A 23,543-nucleotide genomic window follows, 5' to 3' on the forward strand; every position below is an offset into this window, starting at 1 on the left:
AGCAAGGCATATATTTTTCTTATTTTGTTTTCTTCAAAATAACCACAAGGGGGCAGGCTAGTGTGAGACAGAGACCAGTTGTTAAATGTCCTGTCTGATTTCACTTCCTCTTTCTCCTACTCTTTGGTTTTTCTCTTCCCATACATACAGTGACTTCTCTTTTTTTGTCAAAAAGCATAGCGTTGATTTGTCATATTTTGCCATTGTATTAACCATCAGTTTGTTTTGAGAGGGACTTTTTTTTTCCTTAATTTATTTATAATAAATTATATAATGTTAATTTAGATAAATAATAATAATAATAATAATAATAATAATAACAATAATAATAATAATAAAATGAAATTTAAATTAAATTTGTCTGTCAGAGGTGGCCTCTGTTGTTTCTGTTTGGGGTCAAAGGAACTACAGAAAACCCCCCCCAAAAAACTAGATTTTTAGCATGTTCATTCATTCATTCATTCATTCATATTAATAAAGCACTTTACAACTGCCCGTGCAGACCAAAGTGCTGTACAATCAACATACAAATACATAAAATATCATACAACATAAACAAGATAACCCAAAAAGGTATCAACTAAAATATACACACACACAAGCCCAACTCCTTAAAAGCTAAAGCTTCCTTCATGTTCATGCATTTATTCATGTTTTGTATCTGACCCCAAACATAAGTCAAATTTTTCATAGACCTTTTTATCATGTTATTGTTTATAATGAATTCGCATTAAAGAGAGAGAGGAATGAAGTATCAACGTGATGACACTTAATCTCAATGTTAAATATTTTTCAAGCTATTAAATGACCTGAAATGGGGTCTTAGTGATGTGAGACATGAGGGTTAAAAAAAACAATCAAGATACAATATAAAAGCATCATTATCTTTTGTACATTATTCATGTTTATGATACCAGTCATGCTAAAAACCACAGGCTATGAAACCAGCTCTTAACACTCACTTACAGGAATTCAGACAAGTTCATATGAAGCTCATTTCCGCCACATATGAAAAATATTGAATGGGTTTCAGACAAGGCATGTTTGAGCTGTTTTAACTGAAAGTAACTTGCACTTACATATCTCAAAATATGTCAGTGCCATTGTTTTGTCTCGAGATTCACATTTTTTTTTTTTATGAGGCAGAAATGGACTTTCATAAATTCCCCTCTCTTGAATTACCTTTTAAATCTAAAGATAAAACGGTGTTGTGTAGTAACAATCTATCACATTTTCTCTGCCAAGGTGCCCATTCTTGTTTGCTTCTTTAACAACCAGTTACACGCATATGTTTGAATAGCAGAATTCACCTCCGCAAACAAACAGTATCAAAGAGTGCATGTACACACAATTAATTCAACCGACTTAATCTCGGTCTCGCGCGTCTTCATTTATTCACATACATACGCTCTCCCTCCATCCATGCAGAGGTTCACACACGACTCTGCAGCCAAAACAAATGGTTCGTTTCAACTCAAGAAGTCAAGCTAGTAAGATCAGGACAAACTTCTGCTCTCGAGCTGCAGTGTGTGTTGCTGAGATAACAGCCTGGAGATCAGATGCTGCTCCAGCTCTAGAGATTTCTGTCACCCTCTCTTCTAATTTCACCCCCTCCCTCTCTAATCAACTCTCTTTTCATGGTCCACCTGGGTTTGTAGTGATACAGGGGATAAGTAAAGCTGCACTGTTGTAAACCGAGATTGTTTTTGTATAATTACCAGCGAGACTGCAGCTGATTCTGTCATTATCTTTGGCGTTTGTTGTTATACCAAAACAGATGTTCACAGGAGTGTTTGACAATTAATAGCGTCCAAACTGATGACACTACAATAACTGGGAAAGACAGACTGTTGATACACTGTAAGAACGGTCATAGTGTTCCTCGCATAATTAGTGTACAGAATAGCATTTAGCATGAAACCGGGGTTATGAAACTGGCAGGAGGTTACAGTAGCAGCACGGATGATGATTCTAATTGGTCACCTATAATACCGGGAGAAAGCAGAAAACATCTCAAAGGCAGAAAAAGGGAGAGGGCGAATGTAATTTGGGCCTAACAGGTGGAGCTAAAATATCCAACCACACCCTACCCACAACTCTATCCCTCTACCCCATTAGACATCTAGAGAGGTGGAGCTGAACGTCATTTGACTCTGCAGTGATTACCACTTGGAAAAAAGTGTCCATCAGAGGTATGCAAACTGCTCAATGCTACCTTCGCTCATAAGCACACATTATTTTGAGCCAATCACTCGAGTCATAAATTACATGCGACTCTGAAGCCACAAGAACATGACATCATAACTCAGCCCCAAGCCCCTTGCTAGTGACTATCCTGCTAGTGCTCGAGCTGTGGCGTAAAAAGCAAAAGATGGGGAGAAATGTCTACATCTAGTTTGTTTTTGTTTTGCCATTAACCTATAAACAGATCTTATGAAACGCATTACGTTTCAAATGTTTGGGGTCAGTTATATTTTTTTATGTTTTTGAGAGAAGTCTCTTACGCTCACCAAGGATGCATTCATATTTAATATCTTTGTGGAAAGAGAGATACATTGTTTTTAGGATTCTTTGATGGTTAAAAGGTTAAAAAAGGTTAAAAAACAATTTATTTGAAATAGAAATCATTTTGACCTTTGAAATCATGTCACTTTTGATCAATGTAATGCAGCCCATCTGAATAAAAAAGTAAAACTTTTGGTAGTGTATATAATTTTATGAAATATTTGCACTTATATGTTGCTGGCAAAATCATTTTTGAATAGTCACCAATAGACAAAATGCTTTTCAGCAGCATAATGGTGTATTATGTGGTCACAGCATTTTCCAGCAGGGGCTAATGGGCCAATGCAAGTCAAACCTTTGACCCCTTGATTTTAACACATCACTTTGTATTTTTAATTCAATAGTTTCTCTGTCATTTTCAGGAATAAATTATTGTCCATATCACTGCAGTATCACATAGACAGCAAAGTCCTCTTAATTTCCACTGGTAGCAATGAACCAACCAGAGGCATTGTAAATAAATAAATGATCAGTAAAAATAATAATAATAATAAATAAAAAAAAATGTTTAAAATAACATTTTATTATGAGATTGCAGGGACATACAATATGTCAGATACCAATCCAACCTGAGCCATCAAGTGCCCACTTGAGGAAGACCCAGGAAACCTGCTCCAATGTCCTATATTTCCCTTTCTAATTCCTCCATTCCTCAGCTATACTAATGGAAAGTGTCAGCTAAATGACTAAAATGTAAATGTAAATGTAAAGAGAAGAGATGGGCTGAGCTAGCACTCCTGCTGATACGCAGTGTAAACACACCCACACATACAGGCACTGCTCAAGTCACTGTCTCTCCTCTGGCCTGCCAGCCTGAGCGCTTACAGACTTCATTCCTTACAAGGTTATGTATCACAGACATTTCCTGTTAGGAAAACCTTCGAAATGTGAGAGCCAATCAACTCTGGATTTACTGTAACTGTTCTAAAGGAAGAGGAACAGATGCTTCTGATAAAACACTTTATGTGATGGTGTTGGAACACACACAAATATTTGATAATTAACAGTAATAAAACCCTAATGATACCAACAGATTATTATTTCAACATATTTCAACAGTTTTACTTAATTACTGCTGTTAGTTGGAGTAAATACATACCTGCAGAAAAATGTGTAATGCTTTTAGCTTCCCGAATAAGTACATGATGACTTACTATACACATATAATATTATTTGCTTACTAAATATGAGATACATCATGTTAACATTATGCAAGCAAAATTCAGCCTCAGTAGGATAACTGTTATTGCTACTCATTAAAATATCACACATAGTTCTCTCTTATGTGGAGATTTGGTTGTGTAAACTAGTGCATATCACTGTGTGCGAAAGGTGATAAAATGTGTGTTAAAGCGTTTAAACCTTGACCTCCTGTCACTGAAAGCATTTGTATTGTGTCGGCCACTCTCTGACCCTGAGCTCAGAGGACAAGGTGAATGATACGACAGCAGAAAAATCAATTTGAGCCCGCCGACTCGTCTCTCCTACAATGACAGGACGCTCTCTGCACGTTCATGTTCTTAAACACCCTGACAGGGTTGTTTCAGATGACAAACTGACAGAATTAACCCACCTCCATTTCCTCAGGCGAATGGTCTTTCAGCCATACAGAAACATCATAATGAATTATACTCTACATCCATAATCGCAAGTATCCACATGCATATTGAGTGCCCTTAACATCCCCTAATGTTGGATCTTTTTCAAGGACAGAGTCGTATACGCTTGGCTAATCAGCATAATCCTGACTGATATTTAAGACCACAAAAAGAAGCAATCCGGCCTGGACAGGAATCTCTGGGTTTCATTCCGATATCTAAAGCTGCCAAAGTGTTTAATGCGGTCTAATTCTTCCCAGATGAGACCTGAGAGGAAAAAGAGAGAGCTCAAGAGGGAAAAGAGCGCTTGCTGTCGTTTTGCCCCATGAGAGGTAATTAACACAAGCCGTCTGGCTAAAAAAGTACACAGGCAGCCATATGAGAAGAAAGGTCAAGTGCTAGCCAAACTATGGGTCCCAGGGTGAAACTTTGTCCGATAACTACTCTCACACAATTCTGGAGGCTTTTTTTTTTTTTTTTTTTTTGCCTTGTGTATAGCATAGTAAAATGACATACATAGGAGTAACAGTGACAGAGTTTTTATGTAATGACTGCAGCAACTATCTCCAGCTGGACACAAGAGAGTTTTAGGGTTATGGCGATGATCTGCAGATTATCACAGTCTGGGGGTAAAAGGTTGAACACAATGCATAAATCTTTTGAGTGAGTTGACTTCTATTGCACAAAGCCATTATACACTGATGGCAATCCTATGATAAACACTGTGTGCAGACTAAACTAAAAGCTGCAGAATATACGCACAATGAATAATGGAGATGCATGTTGTTAGGCATGTTGGTCACTGATGTCACACCATACATAATATTGGTCAGAGCTATATTCCATGGCCTTAGAAGACTTGAAATATAGTGCATATACTTTTATTGAATTTGATGTGCTTTTTTTGTATATAATATAATCAGTGTCAGTGCACATGAAAAGGAACTCGTACTTCCAAAATATGGTGTAATTTTGAGTGTAGCATGACATTCAATGACAGGAAAAAATATGCAGAAAATGACTATTAATAAAAGTAAAAATCGTAGAGTATCTGTAATAGGATTTAAGTATTTTCCTCGTACTAGTCCTCAACACCAAAAAGACATGTCAGTGAAACAAAAACAAAAAAACTGTTGATTTGTCAGGAGAGCAATCACATTCATTAAAAAAAATTTAAAAATATAATCTAAATAAAACTGAACACCTCAATATTACCACAATAAATCAAGGCTGACACAACAGACACACTGAAGTCTCAACTAAGCTCAAGTGCTCAAAAAGGGCATAAGTAAACCAATATCCTTCAAAAAGGGTCTCTTCAAAATAACAGATAAATAAAATGTCAAGTAAAGCCATGTTCTCATCTCATATATATATATACAAAACACCTGCGATTCAGCAACTATCTGCTAATGCACTCATAAATCGCATAAAGTAGCCTTGTTTGAGTGAGTAAGAGCAAAGACTTTAGATATAATACGGCGCACTCATACTACTAATGAATGGGAGAAAGTGCAACGCACAAAATGGCGAAAAAGTCATACCTTCGAAATAAAAGAGCCAATCGCTTATTGATAATAAAGTCATTGCATCACTGAAGCTGCCGTTAGAAGCTAGAGCATAAAAAAAACAGCATTTATGGGCAGGCCGGTCATGCACTTTGTATACTGCTGTTTTTTTGCTAGTACTTATCTGTATTTAATTGTCAGAAACACAAAATTAACAGTATATGGCTGAAAACACTGAATGCTTTCTCTGGCTCAGTGCCAGCCAAAGCGTGACCGCAGATTTGAATTTAGTGGTTGATAACGTGATACACCAGAGTTTCCCCTAGGATTTTTTTCAGGGCAGGTGGTAGACCTCCCCGAAACTACTAGTGTCACAGAGCGGGCGTGTTACGGATACGTGGTGTAACATTTTTAGTAATCAAAAAGCATGTCAATTAATTTAAATCATGAGATTTATACAATTATTAAACGCATACAATATTAATATTATTACTTTTTTTTTCTTTTTTTTTTACACAAATTCTGTTTGTTTTTTCTGGTAATCAAATGAAGACATAAAACATTAATTTAATTTATTTTAATCATATGAAATTAAACTTTTTGTCAAACAATGTGCTGCAAAATGAGCTTTACTGTTCAAATTAAAACATGGAAGAAAAATGGTGATTATTCCTTCTAAATACATTTATTTGTATTAGTGTTAGTATTATTATTACACTGAGACGTATCTAAATTCTACTGTTCAACAGTAATTTTCTGTCAAGTTAAACCGAACTTTTATTTTGACGGGATGCCGTGAAAACCTTTGAGAAGCAAGACAATGTTATTGGATTACATTGTGTCATTCAGTGTGAGAAAACTTTACAGCACAATGAGGGGACAGCACAACAGAAGCGCTTGCTTGCATACATAAGTGATTGTAAGTGATTGTGAAATGACTCCAGTTCAGAAGTTGACCTGTTGACATAAAGGAAAGAATGCACTGTATTTCAGATGTATTCATATGCACATTTAGGACATAGCGGCAACACAGTCGAATCTCACTGAATTACCTACATAGGGCAAAGTCAGCGGTACATAGAACTGTACTGTAGAACCTGAAATGTAGATACTTGTCGGTTCAGAAGGAAAGATAGCTTTTTTGCTTGCCATTCTCGCTCTGTCTGCACAGCGTACGTGAAACGCGCTGATGACGTATGATGTCTGCGTGAACAGGCTGTGCAGTGGAATGTAAACAGACGTTGACTGACAGGGAACACATGGTATCATTTCATTCGGACCGAATTAAATGATTGAACGAACGTTGTATGGTCCTACGCCTTCAACAGAAGCGGGATTTTTAAATGTATATATTCAAAAAAAATACATTTAGACCTCTTAACATAGTGATTGTAATTAAAATATTAGGAAACTTTCAACCAGCATTGTTTCTGTAGAGAATCACCTATTGCACCTTGCAGTAACTAATTACATTTACTCAAATACAACAACAAAATCAAATAGATTAAGCAGCAAGCTAGAGAAAAGGGAAACAACACTCACAACCACTAATTTAATATATTATATCATATAGTACATATTCCATTCTTAAAAATGGAATCATAATTTTAATATGATATGGAATATATAATTGAAATAAACGTTTTTTTTGTTTTGTTTTTTTTTGCTTACTAGACAGACAATCTGGTAAGCAAGGCTACTGCTAAACAAGAAACCGCATGATTGAGCATGTCAAATGTGACCCTGGATGACAAAACCAATCACAAGGGTAAATTTTTTGAAATTGAGAACATTCTCAAAGCTCAATAAATAAGCTTTCCATTGATGTATGGTTTGTTAGGATATGACAATATTTGGCCGAGATACATCTATTTGAAAATCTGGAATCTGAGGGTGCAAAAAAATCTAAACATTGAGAAAATCACCTTTAAAGTTGTCCATTTATGTTTGCGATTGTGCTGCATTCACTCACAAAAATAAATGTTTTTTATATTTACGGTAGGAAATTTACAAAATATCTTCATGGAACATAATCTTTACTTAATATCCTAATGATTTTTGGCATAAAAGAAAAATCGATAATTTTGACCCATACAATGTATTGTTGGCTATTGCCACAAATATACCCGTGCGACTTGTGACTGGTTTTGTGATCCAGGGTCACAAATTAAAACAAACTAAGGTGAAGCCTGATTAGACACTGTCCACTCCTGTGTCTTGTACACTGCTCTGAAAATGACATTCACCGTGAACGTGTATATGCAAAGGTATTTGTATTCTAAATCCTCACTCAATCACTTTGTCAGCAATAAAATAAAGTATCTCCTAAGTAATGACAAAAGAATGAAGGAAAAGAATGGAGAATAATTTCCTCAACCAAGGCAGATAACAAGAAGCTGACAAAGCCATCCAAGAAGCGACTCTCCAGTCTGAAAATGTGGAATAATGTGGCAGAGCGTCATCACAGCTTCCACTGATAAATGCTCGCTTCCCCCTGCTGCACTTGTGAAAGTGTTTAAGTGTGTGTGTGTGTGTGTGTGTGTTTGTGTGTGTGTGTATATATGAGTCAGGCATCAACTAAGAGTGACTGTGACAGGCCTTCTTCTCCAGCAGCAGTATTATCCCATCCATATCTCAGCCTCGAGCTCAGCCCGCACCAGTATTACATGCACGTCATGTACAATCACACTTCACCCCTCACACACTTTGCTGGATTCCATGCTCAACACTAACAGAGAAAGGGGAGTTTAGGAATAACAGGCATACTGTATCATCAGCAATGCTTCCTCTGATTGTTCTTGCTGAGAAAAATTGGGCAGAAACACTTTGGCACCTGAACAGAAACAGCCCATCTACCTGAATACTGCAGTGTCCACTGTGTCTTTACAAAGAAATTCCATTAAACAAAATGCTCAATTCAGAACTTCGCTCCTTCATTTTCTTAGCTATGTAATATGGAAAAGATCAACTATTTATCACATTTTGGCAAAAACATGAATGTAAATATAGGCTAAAATAATATAATCAGGTTAACAGTATCAGGATAATAATTATAAACATAGTATTACCCCAAACAGGGTCATTTTAAACATGTTTTGTAGAGATTGAAATGTCGACCCAGGACGAGTAATAGGACTGTGCAAGCTTTGGGGGTATTGATGGACTTCGAGTTACTCCATCTATGTTTTAATTGTTCTGAATACGATCTGGATGTAGTCTTTGACAAAAACTTTTTTTTTTTAAACTTACTTACATCAACAAGTGTTGATCAGAAAAAATAATGCATTTATCTAGAATAAAACAGGTTGTTGTAGTTTAAAAGCAGAGAGTCTGTTCTTTCTTTTGATAGATTGCATATTCAGATATTCATACAACTAAATATTCTGGGGGCCATGAAAATGTTGTGAAAATGATCAAAAACGCTGGCGGTGGATGGCAACTTTTTAAAAAACGCTGGCGGGGAATAAATATTAAATTAGTAAAAAATAATTTATAAAAATTAAATACAAAATAATACTTGGCCTGTGTTTTCACATCCAATTTAAAAAAATGGATAAAATAATAAGAAATAAAGTGTCAGTGGAATATAGTCAAAAGTTACAATTATGAGAAATAATATCACAATTGTAACGCAGTCACATTTTGAGATTAAATTAAACTGAAATATAAAGTCACAAATAGGAGAAAAATTGTCAATTTAAAGTTGTAATTGTGAAATGTGAAGTCAAATTTAATAGAAATTAATAATTTATTCTTAAATTAATAAATAAATATTAATAAATAACTTTTGCAAACACTTGTTTGGTGCTGCTATGAACTGAACTGTTCCAGTATTCAGAACTTATCTTGTGAAATACCTAATCGCTGCATATTTCCGCAGCAAAGTTTTCCCCACAGCTTCAGATCCATTCTAAAAATCAATGAACATGTGGATGGACTACAGATGAAACACTGCCCATACATTTAGCTCTGATTTAAAGTCCCCTTTTAGCCAATAATTGTATCCCTTAAAACAACATTATTTAAACGCTTTTTTCCTATGAAAACAAATTCTTCATGCCTTAAAATAGCTTGAACGTAACTCTATACCCTTGCTTCATTTAGTATATATGGAGCCATAAATATGCAAATTAGCCCCACCTCCCCTCACACAAGCTCAGAGACCCACTTGGTCGGTCAACTTTACTATAATAAACGCTGCACAATGGTATCGCTCTTTACAACGGTAAAAGTATGTATAGCCTTTTGCCTGACTACGTTATCAAACAGCTAATAATGTGTTGCTAATGCTACACAAACCATGTTCCCATTCGCCATCTAAGAGTCAGACAGTTGCCTTCTAAAAATCAGCATCCTTACAAACGCTTTGAACAAATTAGAACATCAGTGGAGAGAGGCATATAGTTCATCATAACATTGTAATATACAACATATACATAATTCACCCACTATGTTGTTAAAATGTACCCGATTTTTCACATCAACAGAAAAATATACTGGGATAACCTGGCTTCTCTTGAGACTCAAAAGCAGTTTGTGACGTAAGAAACACTAGCGATTTCTAACAATGGGGTTGACTTATGAATTTGCACATGGTTTGTCTTAATATTAAAAACACCTAACAGACATATAAAAAAACATAAAAAATGTGATTTTCACCTTTAAGGCATATTTGAATTTCTTTTTCTGTCTACACTGGACCTGCGAGGCTGCACACTCGTGTAGCTTAAGGGGAACATTGATCATCAGTCCCAGCGATGGCAGCTGTGGTATTTTCCTGGCGTACACAGACTAAGGACAGCTCTAAAATAGCCTCCATCCTTTGACTATGAGTCTAAATGATAGCTGATGCCGGGCCAGGAACACAGTTTAGAGACAGTGGGAGGATTTTGCAGTTGCAGCCTGAGGGACGTCACAGCTAAAGCGTCATTGGAGTGCTCTGTGCAGTCAGCCTTGCAAAACGGCACAACGTTGTGCAAACAAATGCTTGAAGTTGCAACAGTATCTAACCCCTGGCTGCTTCTCTAAACTTCCTACCTTTTACTTCACCATCTCTCTCGCTCAATCTCTGCCAGTTGAGGGTCGGAATCCTCTGCTCGTGGTGTACAGCTCAGGCTTGCTTTAAGATTTGTGAATGCTGAAAAGCAGCAAACACTATTGTCTAAACACACACAAGCTCCAAGGTTTATTGTTTTAACCTTACTGATACAAAGCGAAGATTTTATATCATCTAACTGAATCTGTGTCCTGACAGAGAAATTAAAGGCTGCCCATTCATGCACGAGAGTGTAATGCATTTTTATTAAAGTAATGCTGGGAAATGGATGACATTAATGGAAGAAATTGCCCATCACGTTCATTCATGACTCGTTTAACGTGTGAGCTAGTGATGTCCGGTTCGTGAACGAATCGTTCTTTTGAACCGGTTCTTTTTAGTGAACCGGTCGAACCAGTACACTAAACAGGACTGAATCGCCTTGCGTCAGCGCTGATCCACAACTACTCACTTTAGGACATGCCTGACAGTTCCTCTGACTCGAAATAAACCAATATCCCGGAGTATATTTTACTCCAGTAAATCCAACAGTTCACTGAACTGAGACATGTTGTGCTGAGAGAAGTGATGAGCACGAGCAGCTGATACTGAGCATGCGCGTACTACCGAACGTACAGGTACAGCGGTTCTCGGATCACCAGTACAGAACCGATAACTGTTTCTTTCGGACATGTTCGACATACTGAGAACCGATGAGCTGACCATGCGTGCAATTTTTTCAGAGGGACGAAATGCATGTTTCTTAAAGGGACAATGTGTAGCTTTTTAGGTATTTTATTATCTAAAATCAATATTTTTATTCATAAATATGCCCTCAATGGTGTACAAATACCTATGCCAATGATCAGACTAATCCTCGTAAACGAAGAATTTATTATCTTTATATACATGGGATGGGTAGGTCCACGGAGGCTTCCGTGTAGTTCCGCCATCTTGAAAAACTATAATAGCAGAGAGCGACAAAAAGTACTGGGCCAACGCGTTTCCACAACGCGTTTTCGTTCAGAGCCAGCGTCACGTGACTGAAGCCAGCAGAAGCGGAGGAGCAGAGCAGTGAGAGGCGCTTGTCACTGCCCCGGCAAGTTTAAAAGGATGCACTGCACGGTTATTTATACACCGTTCATTCATACATATGCTGAGTCACAGGATGAGTCCTCGTCGTCAAAAAAGTCCAAAATAGACCGTAAAAGGAAACGTGACCGGAGATTACAAAAACAAGGTTTAATGCAGGAGAAAGGTTTCAAAAGAGACGCTGAAGTTGCCTGCTTTCTTCCTGACAGGTAAGTCAATGTTACGGTCTTAATTACAAGCTTCTTTTTTTTTATATATAGACAGTAGAACATTTATAGTTAAAAGTTAAACAGGCTCTTTGATGAATAGCAGCTATTGAGTAAAGTAACGTTAGAGAAGGCGCTGATGATGATGATGATGATATCTATAACAAATAAAGAAGGCATTACTACTAATTACCATAGTTAATGTTTTTCACAGTCAGTAATTCATACTGTAACATTCTTTTTTTCGTTGTTTCAAGTTTCAGTTTGTTTTAAATAACAAACCTGTTCACCCGAAGGAAAACTCGAAGTGCTATTATAAGACATCCTGTCATAAGCTTTTTGGTACATAACGGCTACCATAGCTGCAACGCGGATTTGAAAAAGCGAGGCGCTGGAGAGCAATATTCGTTTGAATGCAAAATACAATTTCACCACTAGATGGGAGAAATTCCTACACATTGTCCCTTTAAGTATTTTGTTGAACATCAATAAGTGTAACAAAATAAAACATGTTGGAAACATGTTTATCACATAATTACTGTCTTTTCACTGTATTATTTTAAAGATTGGAAACACAACGAATGGATTGTAAAACTAAACAATTATTATTATACTAAAACATTATTTTCAGGAACAGCTAATTTAATTTCTAAGTTGATATTTGACGTAAACTCTTGCCAAGGTTTAAAGGGTGCAAAGTTGTAAATGTTTATAATGTGTTGATCAAAACATAACGTATTAAACATACTGGAGACGTGCATCGGCTTTTGCATCGAGTTTTGTCGACTATAGGCTAGGTTTCAGCAGTTCTCAGCTCAGCGCACGCTACAGCAGTTCTCTGATCACCAATACAGAACCGAGAACTGTTTCTTTCGGACACAGAGAACCGATGAGCAGGAGATACTGAGCATGCGTGAAAGCACCGTCTCTAAACCGATTTTTTTTCCGGCCAAGTGCATGTGCTGATACATGAGTACAAGTGAACCGAGGACTTAAATGAGGGGCCGAATTCGGCGAGATGTAAGTTTATTTAAGAACAAATAAAATAAAATTGATGAAGACCAGTTCATTCACTTTATAGACTATTGTTTAGACATGTAAAACATCTGCATTGCCTGTACAGGGTTCACTTGCAAAGCGTAAATGTAAGAAACTTGTCCAAGATGATTATGACGATGATTACTATTATTTAACTGACGTTATGATTACAAATACCTTTATCTGAATGTATTTTTATCCGCCGGGATGATAGAATTGACGTCATTACGTGAGGACGTAAAATAACTGGTGAACCGTTTTTTTTAACCGGTTCATTGAAACGAACTGTCCGAAAGAACCGGTTCGCGGAAAAGAACCGGACTTCCCATCACTAATGTGAGCGTGTTTCTGAGAACAAGATAAATTATGTTGTCCTGTGGTGAGGATGAAGTATTGCACGCTAATGGTTTTTCAATTAGTTATACTAAGAGAAAACACAGAGCAAAACCAAGCCATTAACAATTTATCAAAAGCTGCATGTCATTATGATAAAATAAACACGAATAACAGCTTCAGTGGAATATTTTGAACATAAACAATAAAGTGTAAAAAAAAACCCTAAACTTCGCTACACTCCACTTCAAAGACTTTGCGCACTACCCCAAAGGCAGTGTTGCAGTGTGTGATAAGGGCCTGCTGCGTACCAGGCAGATGGTGCCGCTCTGTTCATCTGAACACACAGTGGTGTTCTGAAGGGGATGAAGGGAAGGTAGGTGCCCTCTCAATGTCAACCCTGACAGCTCCCTCAATTAGCCATCTCATAATTCGTCTGGCCGGGTCTCCGTGGCGAGGACATCTGGAAGGGCCAGCACTGGACAGGGATGAATGGACACAGTGCTGTATCTACTGTCCAGTGGTACAGGATCATTCACTCAATCTCATATCTTTCCAAACCTGCATGCATTTCTATTGTGGAATAAAGAAGAGCATATTTAAAAAAAATTTATCAGTGTTTCTATTGTTCATACAATGAAAGCCACTGGGGTCCAATGTAGTTTTGGACCCCATTGGCTTTCATTACATGGACAAAAACTGTCGAAACATTCTTCAAAATACCTTCCAAAAAAGACATACAGTTTTGGAATGACATTTAACTCACCGTAATGATGACACACATTTAGTTTTGGAGAACTATCCCGTTAACTAATGATGTGATGATGCGTTTCCACAGTTATAAATAGACAGCTGTCTCATTTACACGCAGGCGCAGAACGCGCATGCTAGTTGACAGGCGGCTGCAGTTCTCTCGGTGTGTTCAAGTGCAGCTTTTTTGCCGCGACGCGAGGCGACAACACAGTCGGCATTCATCAGTGTGAGTTCTTTGGCGGTTTGGTGTGTCCCTACCCTAACAAACACCACTCAAATGCACAGCAATTCTCACTCTTAAATCAATGTCAGGCACAGATAGAAGGTCAGGTCATGTCTGTCACATCTCTTGCCAGAGTCACCCCAGCCAAGGCATCACATCAGGCTCCAGCTCCCTGCTGAGCTTTGTCAGTATGCGAAGTTTAAACAAATGGCAGCTATCAATTGCACAGCCCTACCAAACTACATCTGCCTGGCAGGCAGGCGCATCCCATATAGAGCAACACACTATCTCTAATTATAGACATCACGCATCTTTCAGCAGCTGGCTTAAGAGTGACACAATCGGATTGTTATATTACGCCACCACAATATATAAAACCAGGCATTTGTCATTGGTTGCTTACCTTGCTTTAAATTAGGGATGCCAAAAGTAATGGTAATAATTTATATTTTATATATTGTTTATATATATGCTAACAACAGACCCATCAACACTATCAGCGTTGTCTGTATTCTGACAGTCTATATTCCCCGGTGTTTTGATCCAATGGCAGTAACTGAATCTGTGACTCAAAGATGCCGTTCAAAGCCCTAAATTTCCACTCGATTAAACCGGCCCACAGGTGATGTGAGCAGTAACGTGAGACCTTAATAGGTTATCCCATAAGATTTCAAGAAACTTTTCACATTTCCTTACTTTCCTCCTCAGCCAGCTGTCTTCTCTCCATAGATGCACTGAGGCTAGTGGCCATATGTTGGCTCTCTGACTAGCCCCAGGCATTTGGAGAACACAAGTGGAGAACACAGCACTCAAATCTGCATTACTAGTGGAAAGAGAGATTGCAGCACTGTCGAAACCACACCATATAAATTGAATGCAACTTCCAGTGAGGGATTACGACATCAAACAGTTCTCCGAACTTCCTGATTTATTAAAATTCAACATGTCAACGTTTGCAGCATTGTGGATAATCTCTCATTTAATATTTTTACTGACAAGTATTACATACTTGGGCTTTTCCAAACAAATTGCCAAGAGTGAAAATTCCCAGAGACACTGTCAAACTTAAACCCAGTTCATACTGACAGGAACCTACAACTGGTGTCCAGTGACTCTCAGTGGAGCTTTAGTTTTTTGTGAGATAATGAAGTCGAGTTTCAGAGGGTGTCAGTGAGACATTAATGCTCATTTCACATTTCAGTGTTCTGTACCTGATCTGCTTCATTCATTTTGATATTGATTTTTCATGTTGCAACCTTCTGCTAAAATTAAGTAATCTAAGCTTAGCAAGACAATGCTTAATCAAACATGAAACAAGACACTCACAAAGCATTTTTTGCTTAAAATCGCAATCAAGACTTTTGGCTGAAAATGATAAAGCATATCACATATGATTATTTCTATCCACATAATGTGCATCGATATAATAAAAAAGTGTGGAAAACAGTGCCAGAAATTGTCTGCATTCTGAGGGAGTTAGATTCATCTTGTTCATGATATGATTTATTATACAGTTCAGCTATATCCAAATGGTTCCCCCTGCAGAAATAAAACTTATTCCTTGTCAAAATAGACTAGCATCTTATTTGTACTGGCAATACATTTGCAGTTACACCGCACACCAATAACATTAGGCCATCCAACGGCAGAAACGCATTACAGCGACCAACAACATGACTGAATGTGAAAATATGGTTTTAAAACTAGGGCAAAATATTATTAAGAACAGACAGGCTTCACCGCTAGGTTTAGTTTAATAGTAAAAACAAAACCAACAAAAAAAAAAAAGCCTTGCATTTTTGAGAGACTGTGGGCACTTTTTTATGAATATGTCAACTGTGATGAAATCAAACTGGGTTCGGATGCTGGAGGTGGATTAGTGATCACTGGGGTTTCAGATTAAAGAAAACCCAAGAGCAAAAGCAGACACAGGTCACACTGAGTTCACACATCAGGACTGACATTTGGATTGCTGTTGGTCACTTGAAATCTCACAATCATTTGTGAGACTCTTATTTGTAAAATATTTTCAAATCTCAGCTTGAATGCTGAGCAGTTATACATTTGTGTATAAATAATAAAGATACAAAATTTTCTATTTTTATATGTTGTACAATAACATGATAGCCTACTTTCATAGCACATGCAATGATTTACTCTCTCTCTACATCAGATTAAATCATTCAAATTCAATTAATCATCATTTTCCCCATTACTGCTGTTATTGCCTCACGGTGATAATAAAAAGCAAATCAGACACATCCTTTCAGGGCATCTGAGGATAACCATGTTGTGACCCACAGAGAAAATAACAAATTAATATTGATTCTTCCGCTGACAGCCTCCTTGATACATGAAAGAGAGTTTTATTTACTGATAAAGCGAGCTGCTAATTTAAAGATAGATAGATCGGTAGATAAAAAGATGGATGGATAGAATGACATATGGATAGAATGACATACAAAGATAGAACAACAGACAGAATAACAGACAGACAGAATGACAGATGAATAGACAGAAAGAGGGATGGATAAAATGACAGACAGAAAAACAGAAAAACAAAATAACAGACAGATAACGGCAGACAAAGATACAGAGATAGAACAGACAAACCAATAAAATGGCAGAACAACAGACAGATAGACAGAACAATAGACAGATAAAACAAATCACAAACATATCAATAGATAGAAAAATGACAGACAGATACAGAGACAGAGAGATAGATGGGTAGAATGGTAGACCGAACAATAGACAGACAAAATGAAATGCAGATAAACAGACAGAAAGATGGATGTATAATGACAGACATAATGACTGGCAGACAGACAAAGAGAGATGGATGATAGAAAGAACGACAGAGAACAAAAGACAGAAAGAAAGTACAAAATACTAGAGCTGTGCGATTAATCAAATTTTGGTTCCATCGATTTTGGTTTCCAACGATTATGAAAACATGGTAATCGAGGTAAAATGATGATTGTGTCGCTTTCTGTCTAGCAAAACTTCCGTTCTCACTGTCACACTTTTGTTCTTCCCTAAGAGCCCAAACTTATCGGTCGTATCAGCTAAATCAGTTATTGTCATAAAATGTAGTCTAATTTTGCTAAACTGTGGAACATGTTCGATAATAAAAAGTGTTGAGTGTGATTGATAGATGGACAGACAGGCGGAGTATGCACTTGCAAGCTGACCTGTGCTGCTCTGGATGGTTCTGACAGTAGTAGTGGTCCTCGGGGGGGAGGCCGGGAGCAAAGGTCCCTCGTCGTCCTGCGAGCAGCCCTGGTCGATGGCACGCACGTAACTGTGACTCCTCATGCGGAAGCACCCGGGCATGGGCAGGTCCAGGGCGTCCATGGCCTGCGACTCCATTTCACTGAACACACTCTCACACACTGCCTCGATCTGCCCGTTAACTTCCACCTCACTCACCTGCAGGCATGCAGAGGAGAAAAGAGGAGAGATACAGACAGAGAGAAAAGACAAGAAAAGAAAATTAGAAAATAACAGTCTGGAGAAAGGCAGTGCTCAGAGAAAAGAGCGGGAATCATCCGTAAAATGAGCTCCAAGTCCCACTTACCACGGGGTTATATAGGGGTGCAAAATCAAAAGAAAGGGGAAAACAGAGCCAGAAACTACAGAGAAGTCATTAGGAGCAGGTGAGAAACACACAAGGCAGTGGCAAGAAGAGGAAGAGTCAAAAAAACAAAACAAAAAACATAGGTTTGAAAGACAACTTCACAGGGTCAATGACGGTGTACGCCACACCAGCATGAAGGAAATCCTCAAGTGGGGTTTACTGACAGGATGGAATATGGTGAGACAGTACTAGGATCAACAAGTTCATTAGTGTTGATCCTAAGAGAAACCAAGGGTGGATAAGAGTGGGGGTTAATGGAGACGTGATAAGGTACAATTGTGGAAAGAGGATTGTAGAAAGGGTGGGTGTTTTGGACATTGTAGAAAGCTCAAAACTCTGTCCCAATCACCCATGAGAGCTATATGGGCCACATTCTTATTTACTAACTGTCAAGTTAACAGTCATGTGCCATCCACAAAGTCTTTACGGGAAGGTCTAAAGCGTTTTAATGTTAATATTTCAAAACATTCCTTGTGAATTTAGTCTTTTCCATCTTCTATCAGAGAGCAGTCAATGCTGGCGCCAAACGGCAGTGATGTCATCTTTGCCATTTTGTAATTAGCATGACAAAGCAGTGCTTGGGGACTAAGTGTGCCTAAGATGGATGAGTAACTGCCTGATGAATGCCATCCAACTTCTATGTAACATGGAGCATGTTAGTTGGTTAGACACATATATCTGTGATTGAACACTGTTATGATGATGGCTCAAATTCATCTCATCGGTGGATGAATCAGATGTCGGTTTCATGGTTTTTAACTGGACTTGTTGGACTAAGCGGGGTGGATTTTGACCTTCCTCCCCCTGCACCCCGCTATGACGGTGTGTTTGGGGGTGAGCACAAACCTGGCTGATGGTGCTCATAGCCCTCATGTAGCTCTCGTTGCGTGAGCGGTATTGGGGAGAGGCTAGCAGAGCTTTGGGGTCCAGGGTGTCCAGGCTCCTATTGATGGAAACTTCACTCACCGCCCGCAAGTAGCTGTGACTCCGGATCTGCAGCTTTGGAGAGTGCTCTGAAGAGATCCTGTGAATGGACGAAAACACAAGAGATGTTTATTTTTTTTATACTAACAGTGTTTTAACCACACTATTAAGTATATAATTTTAAGTAAAAATATTTGTATGTAATATTATACATTATTTTTATATTATACTTAGATTTTGTTTTTATATTATGCATTATATAATAATTAGGGGTGTAAATAAATACCCTCATGTCACGTTTCGATACATATCACGATGCTGAACTCGTAATACAATATTACTGCGGTACTCCAAGATATATGGTAAAAGGTTAACATTTTTTTTTTACTGTTGATTCAAATGCAAAATTTGGTATTACATTGTGGGTGTAAACGAATAGGCTTGGACTTGGTGCTGGTAACCCAATGCACAGGACAAATGGTGACACCAGAATAAAAATATTCTTGATTCTGAAGTTTAAAATACAGAATTATTTTAGACGAATATGCTTGCACTCTGTCACTGACTAGATATATTATATTCAACATTAATATATAGCAGTTTAATGTAGAACTGACACTAAATAAATGTTATTTTGGGAGAACTATACACAATATAGACATATTAACATATTGTCACTATCCACGATACATATTGTTGCATTTTTGTATTGCGATATATTGTGACACGATATATTGTTACACCCCTAATAATAATATATACATTATTATATAAAATATTATACACAAATAAATGAATAAATAATTTTCACCACAGTTTTGTTTGTTCTAGTATTTTGTATTAATTTAAAGGATTTTTTTTAAATATTAATTTAATTTATAGTTAGGATCAGTTATTGGACTACATCTATGGCGTAAAATGTCTGTGTAAAACATTTTGCAAGAACTGAATTTCATTTATTTCTAACTAGTTATACGTGTAATATCAAAAGAAACATTAGATAAATAATTAGATAACTAAGTAACGAAATAAATGTGCTCTATTATGAAAACAGCTCAAAAAAGCACATGGGTCTGTTGGCGGCACACAATTTAAATTCTCCATGTTTAAACACTTGGTTGAATGACAATAAAGATAATAAATATTTGGCAAAAAACACACTTTAAAGTAACAAGAGACAGACGTGGCTCAGGTCATTCTTCTTTAGAAATTTCATTCCATCAAATGTGTAGCATGTTCTTTAACATCACGAGTCGAGTACTGAGTCGAGCATTTAGATGACATGCTCCTTATTCATCAGGGGGACTTGGGGAAGCCGTGAGAAAATCAAACGCTCATGCCGGATTTCTGCATGTGTCCAGTGAACAGGGGGATACATTATGGATGTGGCTCTTTAAATAGATAAAGTGATGGTTCATTCAGATCAGGTGGGGTGAGTGCAGCACACGGGCAAGGAGAGAAACAGCTAAACTCACTTAAGGCCACCCACGCAGACCAGCACACACATACCAGAGACTCGCGCTGACACTTTGCTGACAGGCAGACCGCATCCGCATCAGCAGTATGGGAATTAGTGGAAGCTCCGACATTGGCGTAGTTTTCCCACCCTCCATCTGCATGGCTTCACACATACATAATAAGTGAACACAACAACTCCTCACAAAGCGGTGTGTTCCAAAACGCCCCAGGGCATCTCCCAACACTACCAGAGAACAGAATGTCTAAACTTCACAAGAAGTGCTAAGGGGGGGGGGGGCTTGCATCTCCCACGGTGAACCTGGCTTTGGGGAACTGGTTATGCATGATGTCATCGTTGCGGAATAAGCCGATAAGTTTCCGCCTCACTGTTGCGGTCATCTCAACGGATTGGTCGCTGTGCGGTTGTTAATTACGTCAGCCATTCACAATGCAGCGCTGTGCCTCACGTTCTTTCTGCTGCAGTGGCAGCTCCCCGAGGCATCCAAGACTGTCTATTTTCATGCTTCACAAAGATACGGAATTGTATCTGATGACTAATGTACATGCGAGTTATTCAGTGTTCTGAACTATAAAATAAGCAATGGCCTACTTAATGTAAAGAACAAGCTCTATAAATATAGACATCAAGTACTCTCGCTTATTTTTATTAATCATAAAGTTATAGGTCAAAGCACTGTCCCCTGGCATATAATCAGGGCTTTATTTGGTTAGAAGGATTGCGACAGAACGCTAAAGCAAACAAACCTCCTTTGCACATGCAGATGTAACATTGGCATTTGAAGCTTTTCTTCGTCAATAAACAGATAAAACCATCAAAATGCGGGATTGAGGAAATTCCACAAGATGAAATATTTATGAGCGCTCATAATGCCAGAACAGTATTACAAATCTGCAAAATCCTCCAATCCTTGTCTGGGCTTTCCAGTGGGCTTAGGGTGGAATCTCAGAGCACTTTTGTAGAGCTTGAGCAGATATGAATCTGAATTTGAAGCAAATAAATTACACAGTCTGATATCTAGGATTGACAAGACTGCAGTGGTAATCTCACGAATAAAATGACTGAAGAAAACATCATTGATGAAAGTGAGACGAACATTGTGCATCATGACAATAAGTTTAAATGTTTTTTTTTAAAATAAAAGGTCTATTTTTATAAAATAAAACAAAACATTGTGCTTTTGTAAAATAAAGGAAACAAACAGGATGGCGCTTTCTGCCATCCCAGTTTCCTTTTTGTGAAGTTAGTGGAGCGCATCCCAAAAGTTAATCAAAACTCAGCGTAGCCTACTAGCAAGCTCTTGCGTGCCATCTGAACTCTTGGGGTGCTACTCAATACTCAAATTGGTGCTTTCTCATTTCCTTGCTCCTCTGTCCTCCAGCCTGTGACCCAGAAACCAATCAAAGTAAGCCATCTCGAAGAACATCTCAATTCTCTAATTGCACCACGAGGAGGCAAGGCAGGAGGAGTGAGGAAGCTTCCAGAGGATGCACAGGTGTATCCTATGCGGAAGACTTTCTTGTAGAGAATCCTGAAGTACATACAAATTCTCCTCCCCCTTCACATCTGCCACAGTTTTAATTTATGCTTTACCTTTACAGTTTAAATAACTATTATATCTCACATATTTCAAAAGGCCATCTTGCTTTATTATTATTATTTATACATTTCTTTAATAACCAAACTTCAACAACATAAGGGCAGATCCTTTGAGTGCAGACACTTTGAAGTGACGCTCGAGTGATCAAGAATATTCCAATATACAAATAAGCTTTCCTTTGATTCCTCCGTCCTCATTTTCTTTTTTCCCTCGGATGGAAGGAAAGGATGCACAAATAAGAAGCACCCATGTTTTGGGTTGGTGCAAAGATCGTCTCTTCTTCTTGTGCTCTTTTTCCTGTTGTGGAGGTTAGCAAACAGCGTTGCATTACCACGCACACCCCCTTCTGGATTGGAGTGTGGATCGCCTGTGTCTGACTGTATTTATCGTCTGACTGTATGCACCGAACCACGATGTCCGTACCGTGATGGTTTGGGACGAATACATGTACCGTTACACCCCTAATATATATATAGTTGTTGTCAAAAGTTTACATATAGAATCAACAAAATCCCCAAATTTTTTTTATTTTATTAAAATGAACATTATTGTGTGTGTGTGTGTGTGTGTGTGTGTTTGTGTGGTCCTGGTAATCCCTACCTTATGAGGACAAAATGTCCCAACATAGATGGCAATATCTGAGATTTTTTGGTTCCCATGAGGAAAACAGCTTCGAAATCAAGTGATGCTTTTTTGTTTTCTGTGATGGGTAGGTTTAGGGGAAATAATATACAGTTTGTCCAGTATAAAAATCATTATATCTATGGAATGTCCCCATAAAACATTAAAACCCAACTGTGTGTTTGATTATTTTATGTTTCCGCTCTCAACTAAAATGCTATTTTTTAGTTGCCTAAAATTTTATACCATTTTAGTGAGAGTTAAAAATGAAAAAATAATGTAAATTTAGTCACGAAATACATATTGATTAAATTAATTGGACATTTGTCAAAAGACAAACTATTTCACTAATGAGGCAGTCTCATTTTGAAGGCTACGTCCCCCAGAGGTCGCATTTAAAGGCTGCATACATCATCAAGGATGTCGTATTTAAGAAAAGTAACTGTAATAAAATTGACACTTATTCCCCATGAGGTGTAAAATACTGTAATGTATACTGTGCAATCTAATGGTTAATTTTCTTAAATGACGCCTCGATGACGTATGCAGCCTTCAAATGCGACCTCCAGGGGATGCAGCCTTCGAAATGAGACGCGACTAATAATGAGAACAAACAATTGATTTAATGAACTCAGCCCACCTACAGACTATTTGAGCCAACCTTTTAAAATGTATTACAGCACAAACCTGTTACTATGGCAACCTGCACAATGACTTCCCTAAACGTAGACTATCCCCCACTCACACACTATGTACTCACATGTGCCGTAATGTGCTGGACTCTTTAAAACCACAATGACGCATTCATTGCATATTACTGCTGCTAAATATATCGCTAAAGATCAGTTAAAGCTCAGAATAAGCGATGAGTTTGAGGTCCTGCTGCTTACAAGACCTCAGTCGACAGATATGGGAGAGTGTTTTACAATG

The 23,543-nt window shown here is 37.8% G+C and overlaps 1 protein-coding gene across 3 annotated transcripts in view; it reads right to left on the bottom strand.

Moving 5' to 3' along the window:
• dlgap1a (discs, large homolog-associated protein 1a) overlaps window positions 1–23,543 on the bottom strand; it is a 133,071-nt gene that overhangs the window by 27,548 nt on the left and 81,980 nt on the right. For 2 of the 3 annotated variants that reach the window (XM_084411108.1, XM_084411106.1), the window contains 2 exons: window positions 18,838–19,015; window positions 17,546–17,783 (listed from right to left, as the gene is read on the bottom strand). In XM_084411108.1, the coding sequence (XP_084267234.1) occupies window positions 17,546–17,783; window positions 18,838–19,015 (416 nt within the window). The remainder of the gene's footprint in view (window positions 1–17,545; window positions 17,784–18,837; window positions 19,016–23,543) is intronic. The other variant, XM_084411107.1, reaches the window with a different exon arrangement.

The sequence above is a fragment of the Rutilus rutilus genome, assembly GCF_951802725.1.
Source record: "Rutilus rutilus genome assembly, chromosome: 6".
Lineage (NCBI taxonomy): Eukaryota > Metazoa > Chordata > Actinopteri > Cypriniformes > Leuciscidae > Rutilus > Rutilus rutilus.